The sequence below is a fragment of the Exophiala aquamarina genome, assembly GCF_000709125.1.
Source record: "Exophiala aquamarina CBS 119918 chromosome Unknown aczIA-supercont1.4, whole genome shotgun sequence".
Taxonomy (NCBI): Eukaryota; Fungi; Ascomycota; class Eurotiomycetes; order Chaetothyriales; family Herpotrichiellaceae; genus Exophiala; species Exophiala aquamarina.
The window spans coordinates 3,036,466-3,053,151 of NW_013550584.1; the positions used below are offsets into that span (position 1 = coordinate 3,036,466).

The window sequence follows — 16,686 nt, forward strand, 5'->3', positions numbered from 1 at the left end:
GAGCAGAGCCACCCACTGCTCGGCTATGGGCCTATCGCGACGACTCCGTTCTGGCTCATAGCCTTCTCAGCAACCGAACTTGGTTCCCGGGGGAAACGGAGCAGGCTGAACAAACTGATGCAACCTTCAAGGAAAGACTTTACCTGTGTCTTAGATAGCAGCTGCAGGTGAGGGCCGAGTATTCAAAGCCCAGACGTAGTGTATATAAGTTGTGGATTACCACCAGTAAGGTTCGCAGCCCAAAGCATCTACGGAGTAAGTTGGCCAACCCAATTACGGCAGGGTCAACTAATTACTCGGAATCAACTATTGAGTGTATATCAGGCTTCCAACTCCGTCATGGAGCTGGGCTATTAATAACCGACTTGGGCAAACATCCACAGAGCGGAACCATCGGGTGCTTCGTCGTCACGTTCCGAGTAAGGCCACCAATAAGCTCATATCCGGATTGGCGAAGATTCATGGTTCCACCCCTAAAAGAATGAAAACGGTGCCGAACTAACTGACTTCCATGAACTCAATTCTCATCATTTTAAGGATCATCATACTGAAATCTATCCCCTGACTTGACTTAGCTTCCACAGTTTCGCAACAAAACGTCATGGCCAAAACTCCACAGCCAGCAAAAGTGCTCCCGGCCAGGGGATCATTTTCGACGGTGGTCCTGACTGGCATCTTCGTAGCGCTTTCCGTCGTCGCAGCACAGCTCATCCGCGTTGCGACGGTAAACAATGGAGTGTCTCATGATCTTGACCAGATCGTCAGCGCGCGCAGATTTCTCGATCGAGGCATAGATCTTCGCGCCGACTACACGGGCATCGCACCGGTCGACCAAGGTATTGGAACTCTTATCGCCGCCTTCATGGCTGGTCCTGCTGGGTGGGATGTGGGATTCCAAGTCCAGATGGCCTACTTTTTGGTATCATTCTTCTCGGTCATTTCCATCTGGTCGATCGAGTCGGTGAGGAAACGAAATGAATTGGCATTCATAAGATAGTATGTATAATTCTGGCTGGGCGATCTCCTCGTCATCCAAAACGAAAACCCCGTTGACTGACCACAATTCAGTACAAGCCTGTGGGCGTTATTTTACCAAACGGCTGGGGGGGCCATCATCATTCCACTCTACTACATCGCCTATCTGTATGAATCCAGAGGCGTCAAGTACTGGGCGACGTCTCAGCGAGTAGTACCGCTTAACTATGCGAAGGCACTTCTTCCAGCGTTGGTAATCGGCTATTTGATCCCGACGCTAGCTTTGTTCATCAATGACTCGGACCCTGAGCAAAAGAGGAAGCAGTTTTTGATCTTCGTTTGGCAACCCACGCCCTTATACGTCAATGGTATTCTGCTCTTGCTTTCCAGATTCTTGTCCTCGGGCAGTCCAGCGCCAGCAAAGAAAGAGAGTGCCTCCTCAGCTCCGGATGTGAAGTATCTCAATACTATCTACGTCGCGGCATTCACCGCGACGGCTGCCGCGCACATCGCCACGTTCTATATAATTCTTACTTCGGCCGACCCACAACATTCGTTTACGCACGTGTTTGTTAAGCCGCACGAGTGGGGACAATCCGGTGTCACCAAGGGCTTGCATGCGGTATTCCAGGCAGACTATTGGATCATATTCCTTGCCTCCTTGGTGTGGGCATATCTTGCCGTGTTGGATCTGAGGCGCCTGGGCAAGACTAATGTCTCTCTTTTCACTTCCGGTACCTTGATCGTCATCGGAAGCGTTGCCGTGGGTCCTGCAGCCGTTCTCGCAGGCGTGTGGTACTGGAGGGAGAGTGTGATGGTCAAACCGGACATATACACTCTTTGAGTCGTTGACTACGGCAGTATCGTCAAGAGGACGGACCACAAGGGATATACGACGGAATGGGTGGACGTGAACCTCGAAGCTGAAGATTTCTCACCTCTATGTAAGAATTCTAGCGTAAGGTACCGTGGCACAGAACCAGCCGAGCCTCAGCGTCTGAACGGACCAATCGACAAACGGACAAGCAAACGCAGGCTTCGGTCCACGTCCATAAAGGAGTCACTCTCCACTTCTGTCCGTCTTCTCTTCCTTTGCTTCCGATTCTCGACCAATGAATCCGACCAAAAGCCCGAAAACAAATCCAACAGTAAAATTTATCTACCCCAAGAAAATAAGGACGAGACAAACGATGAGTCAACTAACCAAGCCATCGGGCGACAAGGGAGGAAGCTGCTTCTCCAGCGCTAGGGGAGGGGGAGGGAGTGTCTCGGAATCCTCGTCCGCCCCGTCCTTGCCAGGCGGCAATGGGGGCCACACTGGGAGCACACCTACCGCGAGCGCAGGCAGCAGTAGCGGAACATGGAGCGCTGGCGGAGGGTTAGCATCTGGGGACGGTCGATAAGAGGCCCATGGTGTTCTGAAGATCTCACGGCTTGACAGGGTCGGGTCCCGGGCTGGCCTTGTAGCGAGAAGAACACTATTGAGTGTTATCACGGAGCGAGAAGACCTCTAGATACTAGCTTAGGGTAAGCCACCCACTTTTCATAGACAACGATTGTATAGAGTCTATCGAGAAATGTAAAGCCAATGAGCCCAGGCCAGCCCAGGCCAGCCAGCCCTACCTCATTCTATGACTGAAGCACTGCGCCACGCGGAATAGAATATCACATAATCGATTCTGAACTCCTTGCTATCCGTGCCCTCTCAGAGACAAATAATGTCATCAACGGAGATGTCCGGTCTACTTTCTCCCTCGAAAAATATAAATAATCTGCCACAAGGCGCAAGCATGAAAATGATTTCACGCTTTTCTGGGGAAATATCTCGGCAGATTTCTATTTACAAGGTCTCCTTGCATTGCCAGAGAACAAGAAAATCGGCTTATTATATTATACTTCAATAACATGGCTACTCAAAAGTCTGGCGAGGAGCGCCTACGGGATAGAAAGCCGATGCGGGCTCCCGTGCCAGCGTACCTCGCCAAGGCTGGATCACCACTATCGGTAGACAAGGACTTGTATCAGGAAATCCAGCAAGGGTCTAGAACTCTGGTTGAGTCTTTTACTCTGCCTATCAGATCAGGTCGTGCTTGGAAGGCACCAGCTAAGAGCATCATTCGGATCAGCACTCCTGAAGGCGCTCAAGTTGGTGAGTACAAGAATTCTCGATCGGACATCGGATTGCCATTATCTGTGTGCTGACAAAAGAGGAAGGTGATCTCAATATCTGGAACGCTCATAATCCGCGAGAAAGGTTTTGGCCTGGTCGAACCAAGCAACTCCATTCGTCGCATGTGACGACTTATGATAGGCTGTGGTCGTGCCTCCCTTATTTGCGTCCTATGGTCACCATCATCGCGGATTCCCTTTCATGGTATGGTGAAGACGAGACTGGCGGTCGCGTCCATGATCTACTTGGCACGAGGTGCGACCCATACATCAACACATTGTTGGGGGGACCTGGGGCATCTTATGACTATCACTGTCATTCCAATCTGACTCGAGCTGTAATACCGTTCGGGCTCAATGAATCAGATGTGCACGATGTCATCAACCTGTTCCAGGTCACAGGCCTGGATTCGAAAGGAAGATATTTCATGAATCCATGCCCAGCGGAACCAGGCGATTTCATCGAGTTCTTCGCCGAGCAGGATCTGCTCATGGCCTTGTCGACCTGTCCAGGAGGTGACCTCTCGTTATGGGGTTTCGGGAGTGATAGCGAGAAAGACATGATCAAATGTTGCCGACCACTCAAAGTAGAAGTTTTCCGGCTCGAGGATGAGGACAAAATCTTGGCTCAGAAATGGACTGGTGCTGAACACCCACACTATGTAGGAAGGCATGGAATGAAAATTCCCGAAGGAGAGCACAAGTAGTAGAAGAGCAAAGTCAATTTAACTTTTGAATCGATAGATGCTTCCTTTACCGGCTTCCAAACTCCTGCTGACCTTTGGTTGGAGGGATCTCAACTGGTTTGTTGAATACGACTTCCATAGCTTGCTCCAAGATGGCCAGACCACGGTTGATCTCATCCTGTGAAATGACTAGCGGAGGCACAATCCTGATGACACCATCTCCGGCGGTGATAACCAACAAACCTCGTTCTCTGGCGGCGGTAACGATCTCCGTAACCTTTGGTTTAGCCTCATCGCTTAGTTGGTAGCCAATAATAAGACCTCGGCCTCTGACTTCTGTGATGACACCAGGAAATTTCTGATTTAGGGTCTCAGACGCAGTTAAGAACAATTTGGACTTGATCTTGACTTCATCTTGCAGCTTGGATTTGGCTAGTCGTTCGAAGACATGATGGGCAACTCGACATGCGAGGGGGTTTCCGCCGAACGTTGTTCCATGGTCTCCAGTCTTGATGAACGGTGCGACTGTTCTTCCAGAAACGAGAGTGGCTCCAATAGGAATCCCATTCCCGAGTGCTTTTGCGGTTGTCAAAATATCCGGATGGACACCAGAGGCGGTGTGAGCCCAGAGATCACCGGTGCGGGACAGGCCACATTGGATTTCGTCAAAAATCAGAACCGCTCCGACTTCATCACATCGCTTACGTAGTGCTTGCAGAAATTCAGAAGTTGCAACGTTGACACCTCCTTCACCTTGGATGGGCTCAACGATGACTCCAGCAGTGTCCCCAGTGATCAAGTCTTTGACCTTCCCAACGTCATTGTATGTTCCATAGCGGAAGCCAGCGAGCATGGGACCAAAAGGGGCCTGGTACTTTTTATTTGGAGTGGCTGATAGAGAGCCGTATGTTCGACCGTGGAATGACCCATGAAACGAGACGATACCTCTCTGGGCGGTCTCAGGGCCTTTGGCGTAGGCGACCTTTCTCGCGAACTTGATGGCGGCTTCGTTTGCTTCCGAGCCAGAATTTGAGACAAATACCTGTCTGAGTTCTGAGCCTGGAGATTGTTTCTGTGTCTCCTGTACCAGCAGTTTCGATAGGGTTGGCGTCCATGGATTGTGGTAGAGGTTTGAAGCATGGATCAGTTGTTGTGCTTGATGGGCAATGACCCTCGAGATCTCGGGATCAGCATGACCAAGGGAATTTACAGCTATTCCCGCCGTGAAATCAAGATATTGCCTATTCTCATTGTCATATATAAAGCATCCTTCTCCTCTGACCATCATGGGAGGAGGTCGAACATAAGTTGGAACCATGAAAGGAGTGGATTGATTTAGGAAGGCTGCAGTAGGCGAATCTTCCGCGGGATCAGGGTTGGGCAAAGATGCTTCATGTTTCATCTGGGCTCGATCATGCACTGGGATGGAGGAGGACGTGGGAACAGTGGCCGCAGAGGCATAGCAGCGCTTTGTGAGTTGGGTTCTAGTTGTGGGGGAGGACAAGGATAGCTTTGACAGCTGGGAAGTAGTAGTTCGATGGAACAAACGAGACGCCATACTTTCAAATCAGAGGTGAGAGGAACCAATTTCAATAAGAACTATTGTATGCACAGCATGGAGTAGAGGCTAAGAAGAACCCAAACTTGAAGGCCATTGACATTGATAACCTTTTTTTTTCTCCTCAGTTCGAGTCATCCAAGCATCTCCAATTATGCGTGCGGGGCATCATTAGGGAATAGGAAAGCTTTCCATCGGTCATCATACCTATCAGATCACGTGGCGGATACTCGAGTTACCTCCCTGCCTCGTACCTCGCACGTGATGAGGCACCCTCGTATACTCCTTGGCAGCTGCGTCAAGTCCCCCAGACTTTCAGAATGACATCGCATGCCTAAACACTCCAAGCAATCGGTGGAATCTTCGGCTCAGTCCTCAAGCCACGTATTCATTGTTCCTTGAAGTCTACACTACCTCCGAAAGTATCTCTGTCTCTATTGTCCTGCTCTGAACTTCCTCATCTCGATATCCGATTGCTCTCCTGGGGCTGCCACTTGACCCCTCCATCCTCTCCAAACCATGGCCACCGATCCACGAGCATTACTACAAAAGGCCGATAAAGCCGTACAGGGTGCAACAGGTGGCTTCAGTCTCTTTGGTGGACGTGGTGAGAAATGGGAAAATGCCGCCGATTTGTACACACAAGCTGCAAATGCCTTTCGAGTTCAGAAGCAGAGTAAGCAAGAGTTCCTCGTCATCCGGGTTGCATCACCACATGCTCACACGCGCTTTCTACCATAGACCATGAGGCTGGCCAGGCATTTGAGAAAGCGGCGCAAATCCAACAAACTAAATTAAACGAGCTAGACGACATGGCCAATACATTAACCGAAGCATTCAAAGTCTACCGAAAAGAATCGCCTCAGGATGCCGCTCGTGTCCTCACAACAGCCATCGGACACTACACATCAAAAGGTAATTTCAGAAGAGCAGCCACCCACCAACAGAACCTGGCAGAGGTATACGAGATGGAGATTGGCGACCAGAAGAAAGCCCTCGCGGCCTACGACACCGCCGCGCAATGGTACGAGTCTGACAACGCTGAGGCCCTCGCAAACAAGCTGTACCTGAAAGTGGCAGACCTCGCGGCCTTGGAGGGTGACTATCAGAATGCAATCAATAAACTCGAAGCCGTCGCTAAAACTAGTCTGAACAACAATCTCATGAGATGGAGTGTTAAGGACTACTTTCTCAAAGCTGGCATCTGCCACCTAGCCGCTGGAGACCAGGTTGCGACCAGACGCGCACTCGACCAGTATCGGGAGTTGGACAACTCATTTGCAAGCACGAGGGAGAACATGCTCTTGACGGATCTGGTGGGCTGTTGTGAGGAGGGCGATCAAGAAGCCTTTGCCGATAAATTATTCCAATTCGACCAGCTGAGTAAGCTCGACAAGTGGAAGACAACGCTCCTCCTCAGGGTTAAAAATGCGATCGAGAGCCAGGAAGACGACTTCGCGTAGGGAACTGATCGCGAACGTCTCATGGGGGTTATGCATTTGTGGTTGCGTTGACGGGCCCAAATCGCTGCTCCTTTAGGACTCGGCCCAACCAAAGCTCCCCGATCCGTCGATCGGAGAGAGAGAGATGACCTAGAGTATCCATCATAAACACACTCAAGCCAACTCCGCCATGTTCTAAGCAGGCCAGCCATGGAGGCATATGCGACAGCAAGGCTGGAACGACTGGCCTTAGGAACTGCACGAACAAACAATGATCATTCTCGAGGGAGAAACGGCGTTTCCGGTCAGCGGCTTGATGTCTGAGAGATCCGAGAGAGATACTTCGGTATATAGAGGCGGCAGCAAGGAACTCTCTCAGGCTAGGGTTCAGTCTGTTTTTTTCTGTACGTTGGACAAACCGACGATCCAGCCATCTTTTGCCCTTCTTCTCCGAGTTTCACTCATTTTCCTCCAACGTACAATGGCAATCACAATATCCATCCCCTCAGCCCTGCAGAGAGCGGAAACTGGCTAAATGCTATCAAAAAGAGAAAAAAAGCTCTTTCTTCAAACCGCTCACTTGACGACCCCGTATGGGGTATATATAAGCCTGTTTTATTTTGTCTGGCCCTTGTTCCTTTTCCTTGGCCGACATTTCCTTGGCCAATCCCCCCTCGTCTTCTGCTCCTATCTCGATTTACATATGCCTACGTTTATGTTGTGACGTTATACATGCATGGCGTGGGGCCATGCTTCGTGCGACGAGGGCTGGGGCTCCAGCTCATGTAGTGCTACACATCGTAAGAAGTCATTCGACGACCACGCACGCCTCTTCTCCGTCAAATCCAATGAGAAAAGGAGCGTGCGCTCTAGTCCGGCCTCTGGTCCGGGTCGATCTAGAACTAGGACTTAACACCAAGTGAAGACAGGCTTCTTGCTCTTGACGGTCTCGAGCCTCTCGACGATGACTTTCCGTTTATTCTGCTCCATGTCACTTGCAGCGGCGTATCCCAAGTCACCCTCGAGATCGTCACCTTCGTAGAAGATTTGCGGCGGCTTGCCACTCCGTGTTGAGAGTGACCTCTGTCTCTTCGCGGCATTGCCGCTGCCCCCGACGGTGTTGCTCTTGAGGACGGTCTGGCGTGGGAATTCGAAGCTGAAGCGCGAGCGGTGCTTCGGGTTAGGTCGTATGGGCACCGAGGCGCTGTTGCCTAGAGAGTTGCGGGCTTCCTTGGCGTCAAATGGGTTCATGCTCGTTAATATGGGACTGCTTGGGCTTTCATCGTTGGGAAGGTGAGATATATCGCCGGCGCTGTCATCCCTAGTCAGGTCGAAGCGGTTGGGATTGGGGAGCTCGGTTGTTGGTGAGCCGAGGAGATCAAGTGGTGGCGCATGTCGTCCCGATGGGGCGGAGGCATACGACGCTCCGATGTCCATTTCTTCTTCCTGATCGACCCTGGCTTTTCTCCTGCTCATCTCTGCTGAGGGTACTCGCATTGGTATCGCGACTGGAACATCGACGAGATCATCCCACACACATACTCGCGTTCGTCGAGTGAGCTCAAGAGGGCCATGGTCGTCTTGTTTGAGAGTTTCAACAACATTCCATGCCTGACCTTTCATGACCGCAATCTGCCGTGCGAACATGCTTTCCTTGAAGTCGGCGTCCTGAGCAAAGACTCTCCTGAGCGCCATTTGGGTTTCGCTCCACCAAGCAGTGGATGTGAGTAAGGGGAGAAAATGGTTACGTGCTTTTTGTGAAAATGGCTGTCCGATGAGGGAGACCGGAAGGAAGAGCCAGCCAAATGGGAAACTCCGCCACTGGAAAAAATGTTAGTCTGGATCTGCTAAAGATTTGAGTGCAAACATACAGCGTCAGGGTGCTTCCATGGCCACGACAAACTGTTGTCAATGGCCCCTATCGATATTGAAGGCTGAGGTTGGTCAGGCGCATTTGAAGGTGTTCCAGACCGGCTTTCCATAGCTTCGTATCTTCGATATGGCCTTGATGTGTTAGATTCTGGTCTTGGGCTCACTGACACAGGGCGAGGCGCAGCATCGCCTGGCATCATGGATCCGTTCGACTTTGGTGGTTCAGCAACGATCGACACTTCTTCATGTTTCCAATCAATTTTAATCATCCAATTGTCGAGTCCTCTATCAGTATTCCGCATGATGTAATCTAGTATAACCAGTTTCTCGAGCTCCTCGCGGAATGCTTGCTTTAGTGGTGGTGTCCATTGGAATTTGGGTGCTTGTTCCTGAGGCATTGGTGATGCCACGCGTGGTATTTGGTCCTCATCATCCGACTGAGCACCTCCGGGGATGCAGTTGGTCAACGGTCTCCTTTTGCGCTTATGTTCAAGGTCTCCCCGAAACTCGGTCTGCTGGTCAGGCCAAGGGTTCTCCCGTAAGAAGATATTTGCATCTTTGAACCCTTTTAAGAAGACCTGGAAACTTCCGACCTTTGCAGGCAAGCTCTTTTTGCCTCGCCAATTACTCCGTCGTTCCCAGAAGTCGTAGTAGAAGGACTTTGAGGATAGCCAGACGATATCTGTGTAGGGGACCAAATTTGTTCGTAATTGGCAGTCCAGTACATACGCAGCAGCTTCGGAGACGTAAGATAAATTAGGAATGAGACACGCTCTCCCGAAAGCGAACGGAAATAGATTGCGATGGATCCATTTCGTCCATTTCGGGTTTCTCGATGCGTATGGCTCTTCATCTTTGGGCTTGAAGACCCCAACTACTTTACCCTCGCTATTTCGAGCAAAGTAACTGCCTGAGCTGCCTTGTGAAATCATTTTGGGATGAGTTCCGACTTCAATGGCAACACGAACGGATTCCACAATATCATTGAATTGGAATCTCGTCATTCTATCCGACTCCGTAGTAGAATAGGCGGTGATTTGCTGAGCAGTGTAAGGACGTACGCCTGGGGGTGCTTGGAAAACAGAGTGGTGTATCTCTAGTTGTTCCTCCTCTTGTGTCTTGCCCTTGACGGAGCTGATTTTGAATTTGGACGCGATTTCCTCGGCCCATCTTTCCAGTCTAGCATTGATTGCTTTGATATCAACTCCGGATGAGTTACTTCTCATCCGTCTACCCGCCTTTCTTCGAGGATGAGGAGAGATGCCAGGGCGCATTCCCTCTCGCGGAGCAGGTTGTATAGAGGCATACCGGGTGGTAAGCGGCGTATGGGCATAGTCTTCGTCGCCGGAGTCGTCGGTCAGGGGACCGTCATCCTCATCAGCCTGCGCAAGGCGTGCATAACCCGATGCAGCAGGTCTCTGACGGGAGGGCATGGTTCGAGGGTGCTCACGTGGGTATAATCAGGTTCTAGATGACAGTTGGCTTTATTCTCCCGTGTGCCATCACAGAGAGTAACCGATCCCAGGGCACAGTGTGGTCAACGAGAAAAAGAGCAGGCCATATGGGAAAAGAACAACTGTTGGTGCCTTGACAGCAAGGAACGCTTGTTCGGGGTTGTCGGCTACGAAAGGTCCGCAGAAGTGAGGATGAAGGACCGGTGGCTAGTGCGCGCCCACCCAGCGCCTGTAGCCACATGATATTAGGTAAGCCTGACCTGTCTGTATTTAGGGGTGACTTTGGGCTAAGGGTTTGCGAGATGGGTGTGCCTCGGCCGGGCCTGACGCCTGGAACGCACTGACCCATTGTGAATTAGGTACAGTATCCGTAGACCGTCAGAGGGAACACCATAGACTCGATATTACTCGCACTACGAGGTGCGAGATTCTCCTTTGGGCCTCTTACCACCCTTCTACGAACACCTGGCCTGTCCGACTGGGATTGGGGATTTTGTACGAAGGACGCCTAAAACTCCTGTCCTTAGGACAAAATAGCTCATAGTTTTCTGCTTTTCAGCAGCTATACTGCCGTACGAGGCACCGACTGCGATTGATCCTCACGTAAATCCTAGAACAACCCAGTGTGCCTTCCTATTACTCGTAGTCTACGAGTACGACTTCTGGTCGTCCTCACCTTGAGCTTCTTTCACAGGCAGCGCTTGTCTAGGCTGCCTTTGGTTAAAGACCATCTTTAAATTTAAGCATAATCGCCCCTGCCGAGACATTGGTTCACATTCCCATTTGATTGGGGTGTTCCAGAGCCTTCCGCGACTGACCCTCGTGTGGCTGGTTATCGCTTGCTGGCCGATTACAACGGTTTATCTCAGGGGCCAACTAATGCCATTAATCACAATGACGACTTGAGAAATTGCTGCTCCTCTGTCTGTTTCACCGTGCGCCTGGTGCGTGGAGCCTCGCGTCTCTTTAGTACACGCGCTCGTGGTGGGCTTCGGCACCTCGCTGAATTTTGGTGAAGTCTGGTCTTGAGTCTTGACATGCCTCCCCCAGCCGTAGATTTCGGAACATTTACTTCTATAATGTCTCGGGGAATTGGGAAGTTCACATCTGCTTTCTTTGACGCATGCAGTCAAATTTACAACCGTGCAGTCTGCTCCTGTCAGTCACAGCGTCCAATTGCGGCTGTTCCCGCCAGAAAATTGCTACCTGGTTGACCGGCTTAGGAAAAGGGGCTCTTCGGCTGCCGGGATACCCACATCATAAATTAACCAATTTTACTATCCATTTCCCCAGATCTTCGAAGCGCCAATCTCTGCACATTTCCCCTCTCCTTGCTGCTGCTCACTGCCTCCAGGACAGACATGTGGTTCCATTCGAAATGTATCAGAGGCATTGTTAATGGTGTGCGAGGACGGGCAACAGATTCGGCAACCTGACGGTCAGGTATACAACTGGTCTGTTCAAACCAGGTGGAATTATCCTCGCAAGCAGAGTCATCTCGAGAGACGCGTCCGAGCTCCGACAAGGCGCAATTAGCCATGGTTCATGGGCTGACGGAGCGGGGACCAGAGTCCAATACTCTGCCTGCATATCTGTAGGGATCCTCCGTTGATCAAGGCCCCTGACTGAGAGATTGTATTGGACAAGACCCTAAAGTCTCGAGGCTCCCGTCTATCGATAGACGGTCTGCTATCTCCTCCATTCTGTAACACTCGTTTTTTGGTTCTGGATTTCCATATCGTCACTTGTTTGATGTCTCGTGTACAGTAGAGATAGATCCAGTCGAATTGTCCTTGTGCCTACTGCTCGTACGGCGTCCTCTCTTTAACGTTACCTCTGATAATCGTTGAGACCGCGTTTTGGTCTCAAACCATAGCGAACACGGCTTCCGCAGTTGCAGCACCGCTCTTTCGAGCCTCACCCTTGGACCCTCCCTATCGACCATCTTCAACTCCTTTGACCGACTCAAGACTCGACGAGTACGGCACACCGAGACGGGACCATTACCGGGGACTGTCACCGCTGCCACCATCCGCCGCGTTTGGGAGAGACATCTCACGACCATCTTCGACGGCTCTGCCCTCTGCGAGTAGTCTCTTTCAGACCCAACCGCAATTCCACATCCGAAGTGCAAGCTTGAGCGTTGGTGGCGAATACCGCTACCAGCATAGCGAACCACGACCTGCCTTACCTGGATTGTCATCGCTGACATCTTTAGCTGCCACTCCACCGCCGATTAGGTATGCTTCTTAGAAGAATTGATATCCGTACAGGGAAGAGAGAGACTGATAGTCAAACAGAACGTTCTCAGGGAGTTATGGATCATCACCGATGAGTCTTCCAGGCATCATGCCACCAATCCCAACACCAGGAATTGCAGGAAGTGCACCAGTAAGTCGTCACTCCAGTGGCCCAAGTTTGAAGTTCTCCCCTGCCACCGAATTTCGGTCCACGTGCGCTATGAGGAAATGGCTTGGTCTGACAACGCTCCACCTGCTATTTTGTGGCGATATGCAACCGTCAGACAACACCCACCTTTCCTCCCCATCGGCTTCTCAACCTCGCCTTTTTCACTTATCTTATCGTGAATTTCACTCCCCCCGCTGGCTTTTCATCTCCGTTGCGGAAAAGCAATGGCCGCCTCTTTACCAGGTGCTGACCACAACCTACCCTTTACACAGCCCGTCTGCCAGAACTGTCAGACTTCGACCACCCCTCTCTGGCGACGCGACGAAGCGGGCTCAGTCCTCTGCAATGCCTGCGGCCTCTTTCTCAAACTCCACGGCCGACCTCGCCCGATCAGTCTCAAGACCGATGTGATCAAGAGTCGCAACAGAGTCAAGACAGCCAATCAAGGCCCGAAGAAGAAGGTGAGTTTCGCATTCCATACAAGTGGTCAAGTACAAGCATCCTGACTTGTCCAAGTTCGATCAGAATGGCCTCCCAGCCTCCCAGTCTGAGATGGTGTCTCCACCTAATGGCATTAACCCACACCGTCGCGTTTCTCAGATGGCGGCGTCTGTGACCTCAGATCGCTCACACTCGCCGGTGTCGCGAACGGGAACACCAGGCGCTCTACACGATCCTAATATCGCCCCGCAACACTTGTTCGACGGTGCAGCTATCAATGACCCTCACTTCAATGGCTCCCCTTCACTCCCAGCCATGCATTTCAACCATCCCTCGCCCGGCGCCATTTCTTTGGGCGGCGACCGCCATCTGGAAGCGCCCATGAGCTACGAACAGCTTGTAGTTGCAAACACCAACCTGCGAACGCGAGTGTCTGAGCTGGAAGTGATCAACATGGTCTATTCCGACAACGAGAACAGTCTGCGTGCTGAGCGCGACCGCGCCGTCAAGGAACGAGACGAGCTAAAACGCAAATTCGAGGAGCTGGAAAAACGAATCCAAGAACTTAATGACCCAGAGCAGCCTACGAAGCGGCAACGACTATCAAATGAACCCCAAGATTAATCCTATCGAAAATGCACCAGCTGTCCCCACGTTGGATAATATTTGTATAGGACCGCCCCCCCTGGGGAAGGAGCAATGACCGTCTCTATACCTGTGCCGTCATTATTGATACCCAAAACCACGAGTTCTCTTTTGTTGTGTCCCAAGATTCAAGGGTTGCATGAACAGGCTTAATTGTTAATTCCACCTGGGGTAGGTGGACCAGGAATGGCGTTTTCGTACTGTCTGAAAGAGGAGTCTATGAACATTACGGTGTCCATGCGAGCAGGTTAGATTTAGCATCATACGCGACATCTTTTCTGGAAGAGTGATGATCAGGAAGGTTATCAAAAGTCGGTTGATGATTTGGTTGGGAATGGCGGGTCGGGGTGGTACTGTCCATAAGATGATAATTGATCGCTTTCCAACGACAACTCAGGAGACTTCTATCTCTGAAATTCGTGGTCTGGTTCGTACGTCGTACCAAGCAAAATCCCGCTGCGCCTTTTGCAATGAATCCCGCAACTCGGGCTTTCTCCGTCCTGAAGGGTTAAGCATCTCTTACACCATACAGACCCCAGAGTACTCCGTACCAATCTGATACAAGCACCTGCCGAAGTCGAACCAAACTCAGAAACAAAGTCTAGGAACCATCTGACTAGCTAGTAGCGACACGTCAACTTCTGCCTTGTCTGGCCGTACATCATGTCCTGTTCTAGGGATGGCATGATAAAGGCGACGATGGCTTCCCCACAATTGGCGGAAAGTACCTCGTATACTCGGTAGAAGCCCGAATGAATCAGGAAGGATAACAGCCTCGCATACCAAGTTCTGGAACCCTTCCCCGGCTTCCGCTCTACCGAAACATCAATACTCAGTTATTAGTACCGTGACCTTCATTCACCGTATTCAACGTTGATCCTCCCCTTGCAGGCAACCTGAATTTATGATAGATAGACAGAACCTTGAAATAAGAGCCCCATCGCTATCAAACAACTTGACCTCGGCATGACCAACTCTCCCGTGCCAGTCTCTCCGCTCCAGCTCCCATCCTCATTCAACTTCGCAACGGATGTTGTCGACTACTGGGCACGGCGGGATCCGACTCAAGTTGCACTCTACTGGACGAATCAGTCACTGAGCGAATCCAAACAATTGACCTACCTAAACTTCTCGCGACAATCGCACAGGATCTCGCACCTCCTGGCATCTCTGGGAATCAAGCAGGGCGAGACATGCATCCTGATCTCATCTCGGATCCCAGCTTGGTGGGAGGTCGCGACGGCATGCCTCCGCTCCGGCGTCATCGTGTGCCCTTGCACGACTCTGCTCGTGGACAAGGACATTGAATCTCGGCTGCAGGTTTCTCAGGCCGCGGCGTTCGTTGGCGACGAGGCGTCCGTCGCAAAGTGCCTGAAGGTGCGCCAGAGATGTCCGAAGCTAAGGAGCATCATCCAGATAGAAGGCAAGGTCGAAGCCAAGGACGTGGTGGACTTCCACGCGTCTCTGGCCCGTATCCCTCAGGACGCAGACTTCCCTGTGCCCGGGTCATTGACCCCGATATCGCCTGCTTTGACCTTCTTCACCTCTGGAACCACTGGCCCTCCCAAGGTTGTCCTCCACACGCAGACCTCCTATCCACTAGCGCACGCCCTCACGGGTATCCACTGGTTGCAACTTTCACCTGGGCAGATCTACTGGAACCTGTCGGAGCAAGGGTGGGCGAAGGCGGCCTGGTCATTCTTCAGTTCATGGAACTGCGGTGCGACGCTGTTCATCCACGACGACAGGCAGCCATTCAGCGCCAAGCGCACACTGCAAGTGTTGAACCAATTCCCCATCACGACCCTCTGCGCACCACCGACAGTGTATCGACAACTAGTGCTGGACGAAACCCGGGCCTTCTTCGAAACACCCCAAGGCAGGCCCAGAGCTCTCCGCCACTGCTGCGGTGCCGGTGAGCCGCTGAATGAGAGCGTCATCCGCACCTGGAAGGACATGACCGGCGGGATCGACATCTTCGACGCCTACGGCCAGACCGAGACGACCGTCATCTGCGCAAATCAGAAGGCCAACCCCGTCAAGCCCGGGAGCATGGGCAAGCCGATCCCCGGCGTCCCACTAACGATCATCGATGCCGATGGAAATGTCACCGACAACGGCGTCGAAGGCGACATCGCGATCGCCATATCAAGAGATGCGAGCACCCTGAAAAGAAAAGACGCCTTCTTCGGCATCTTCGAAGGCTACATCGACCGCGCAACAGGTCAGATCGACAATAAAATCAAGACGTTCGCCAACGGCAATCGGTTCTTCATCACGGGAGACCGCGCCAGCAGGGATTCCGACGGCTATTTCTGGTTCGTGGGGCGGAGCGACGATGTCATCAACTCCAGTGGTTATCGGATCGGTAAGTTCAGTTCAGTTCAGTTCATTGGCATTCGCCATCAAGGCCAGATGAGACGAGATGAGATTTCCAATTTGGCTTCTGCTTTGGTCCAGGAAAAGAAAAAGGACTAGGACTAGGACTGCGGGACTATGTTTGCTAACAGATCCCCCTTTCCTGGGATGTTTAAAAGGCCCCTTCGAAGTCGAGTCGACGCTCAAACTCCACCCGGCCGTCGTCGAGTCCGCGGTCGTCGCGTCCCCCGACCCAGCACGCGACGAAGTTGTCAAGGCGTTTATCGTGCTGACCGACTCGGCCTTCTCCAAGATCCGGTCGTCGCCACCGTCAACGCAAGAAACCGAATTGATCAAAGAACTGCAGGGCTTCTGCAAGGAGAACGCAGCGCCGTATAAGTACCCGCGGAAGATTGAGTTTGTGGATGCGAAGTTCCTGCCGAAGACGATCAGTGGGAAGATCAAGAGGGCCGAGTTGAAGGCGCTGGAGAAGAGGAGGTATGAGGAGGGAAAGAGGGCGAAGCTGTGACATGTAGCTTATACTGGGGGAAGGAGAATGAATAATCATGACATATATACAGTCTCGCCAGCCAGATAAGTTTCACATTTCACAGTGATAGGCGGACGGATAGCACCTTCGCTGATGGAGATGCGTCGAACGACAAAACTTGTAATTC

At 51.7% G+C, this 16,686-nt stretch overlaps 7 protein-coding genes across 7 annotated transcripts; 5 read left to right on the plus strand and 2 right to left on the minus strand.

Moving 5' to 3' along the window:
- Positions 1-601: 601 nt before the first annotated feature.
- On the plus strand, positions 602-1,819 carry A1O9_06200 (uncharacterized protein; the record flags this gene model as incomplete). Its single annotated transcript, XM_013405410.1, has 2 exons — positions 602-996; positions 1,069-1,819. The coding sequence occupies 2 exons, from the start codon at positions 602-604 to the stop codon at positions 1,817-1,819; spliced, it is 1,146 nt and encodes a 381-aa protein (XP_013260864.1).
- A 1,061-nt stretch (positions 1,820-2,880) lies between these two features.
- A1O9_06201 (uncharacterized protein) lies at positions 2,881-3,851 on the plus strand (the record flags this gene model as incomplete). The annotated part of the gene is made up of 2 exons (XM_013405411.1): positions 2,881-3,124; positions 3,190-3,851. The coding sequence occupies 2 exons, from the start codon at positions 2,881-2,883 to the stop codon at positions 3,849-3,851; spliced, it is 906 nt and encodes a 301-aa protein (XP_013260865.1).
- Positions 3,852-3,897: 46 nt separating this feature from the next.
- Positions 3,898-5,232, minus strand: A1O9_06202 (acetylornithine aminotransferase; the record flags this gene model as incomplete). Its single annotated transcript, XM_013405412.1, has 1 exon — positions 3,898-5,232. One exon carries the CDS (start codon positions 5,230-5,232, stop codon positions 3,898-3,900), a length of 1,335 nt encoding a protein of 444 aa, XP_013260866.1.
- A 675-nt stretch (positions 5,233-5,907) lies between these two features.
- A1O9_06203 (uncharacterized protein) lies at positions 5,908-6,851 on the plus strand (the record flags this gene model as incomplete). The annotated part of the gene is made up of 2 exons (XM_013405413.1): positions 5,908-6,064; positions 6,130-6,851. The coding sequence occupies 2 exons, from the start codon at positions 5,908-5,910 to the stop codon at positions 6,849-6,851; spliced, it is 879 nt and encodes a 292-aa protein (XP_013260867.1).
- An 888-nt stretch (positions 6,852-7,739) lies between these two features.
- Positions 7,740-10,135, minus strand: A1O9_06204 (uncharacterized protein; the record flags this gene model as incomplete). The annotated part of the gene is made up of 2 exons (XM_013405414.1): positions 7,740-8,651; positions 8,702-10,135. The coding sequence occupies 2 exons, from the start codon at positions 10,133-10,135 to the stop codon at positions 7,740-7,742; spliced, it is 2,346 nt and encodes a 781-aa protein (XP_013260868.1).
- A 2,654-nt stretch (positions 10,136-12,789) lies between these two features.
- Positions 12,790-13,630, plus strand: A1O9_06205 (GATA-binding protein, other eukaryote; the record flags this gene model as incomplete). The annotated part of the gene is made up of 2 exons (XM_013405415.1): positions 12,790-13,026; positions 13,058-13,630. 2 exons carry the CDS (start codon positions 12,790-12,792, stop codon positions 13,628-13,630), a joined length of 810 nt encoding a protein of 269 aa, XP_013260869.1.
- A 987-nt stretch (positions 13,631-14,617) lies between these two features.
- A1O9_06206 (uncharacterized protein) lies at positions 14,618-16,538 on the plus strand (the record flags this gene model as incomplete). Its single annotated transcript, XM_013405416.1, has 2 exons — positions 14,618-16,019; positions 16,189-16,538. The coding sequence occupies 2 exons, from the start codon at positions 14,618-14,620 to the stop codon at positions 16,536-16,538; spliced, it is 1,752 nt and encodes a 583-aa protein (XP_013260870.1).
- Between the last annotated feature and the right edge of the window lie 148 nt (positions 16,539-16,686).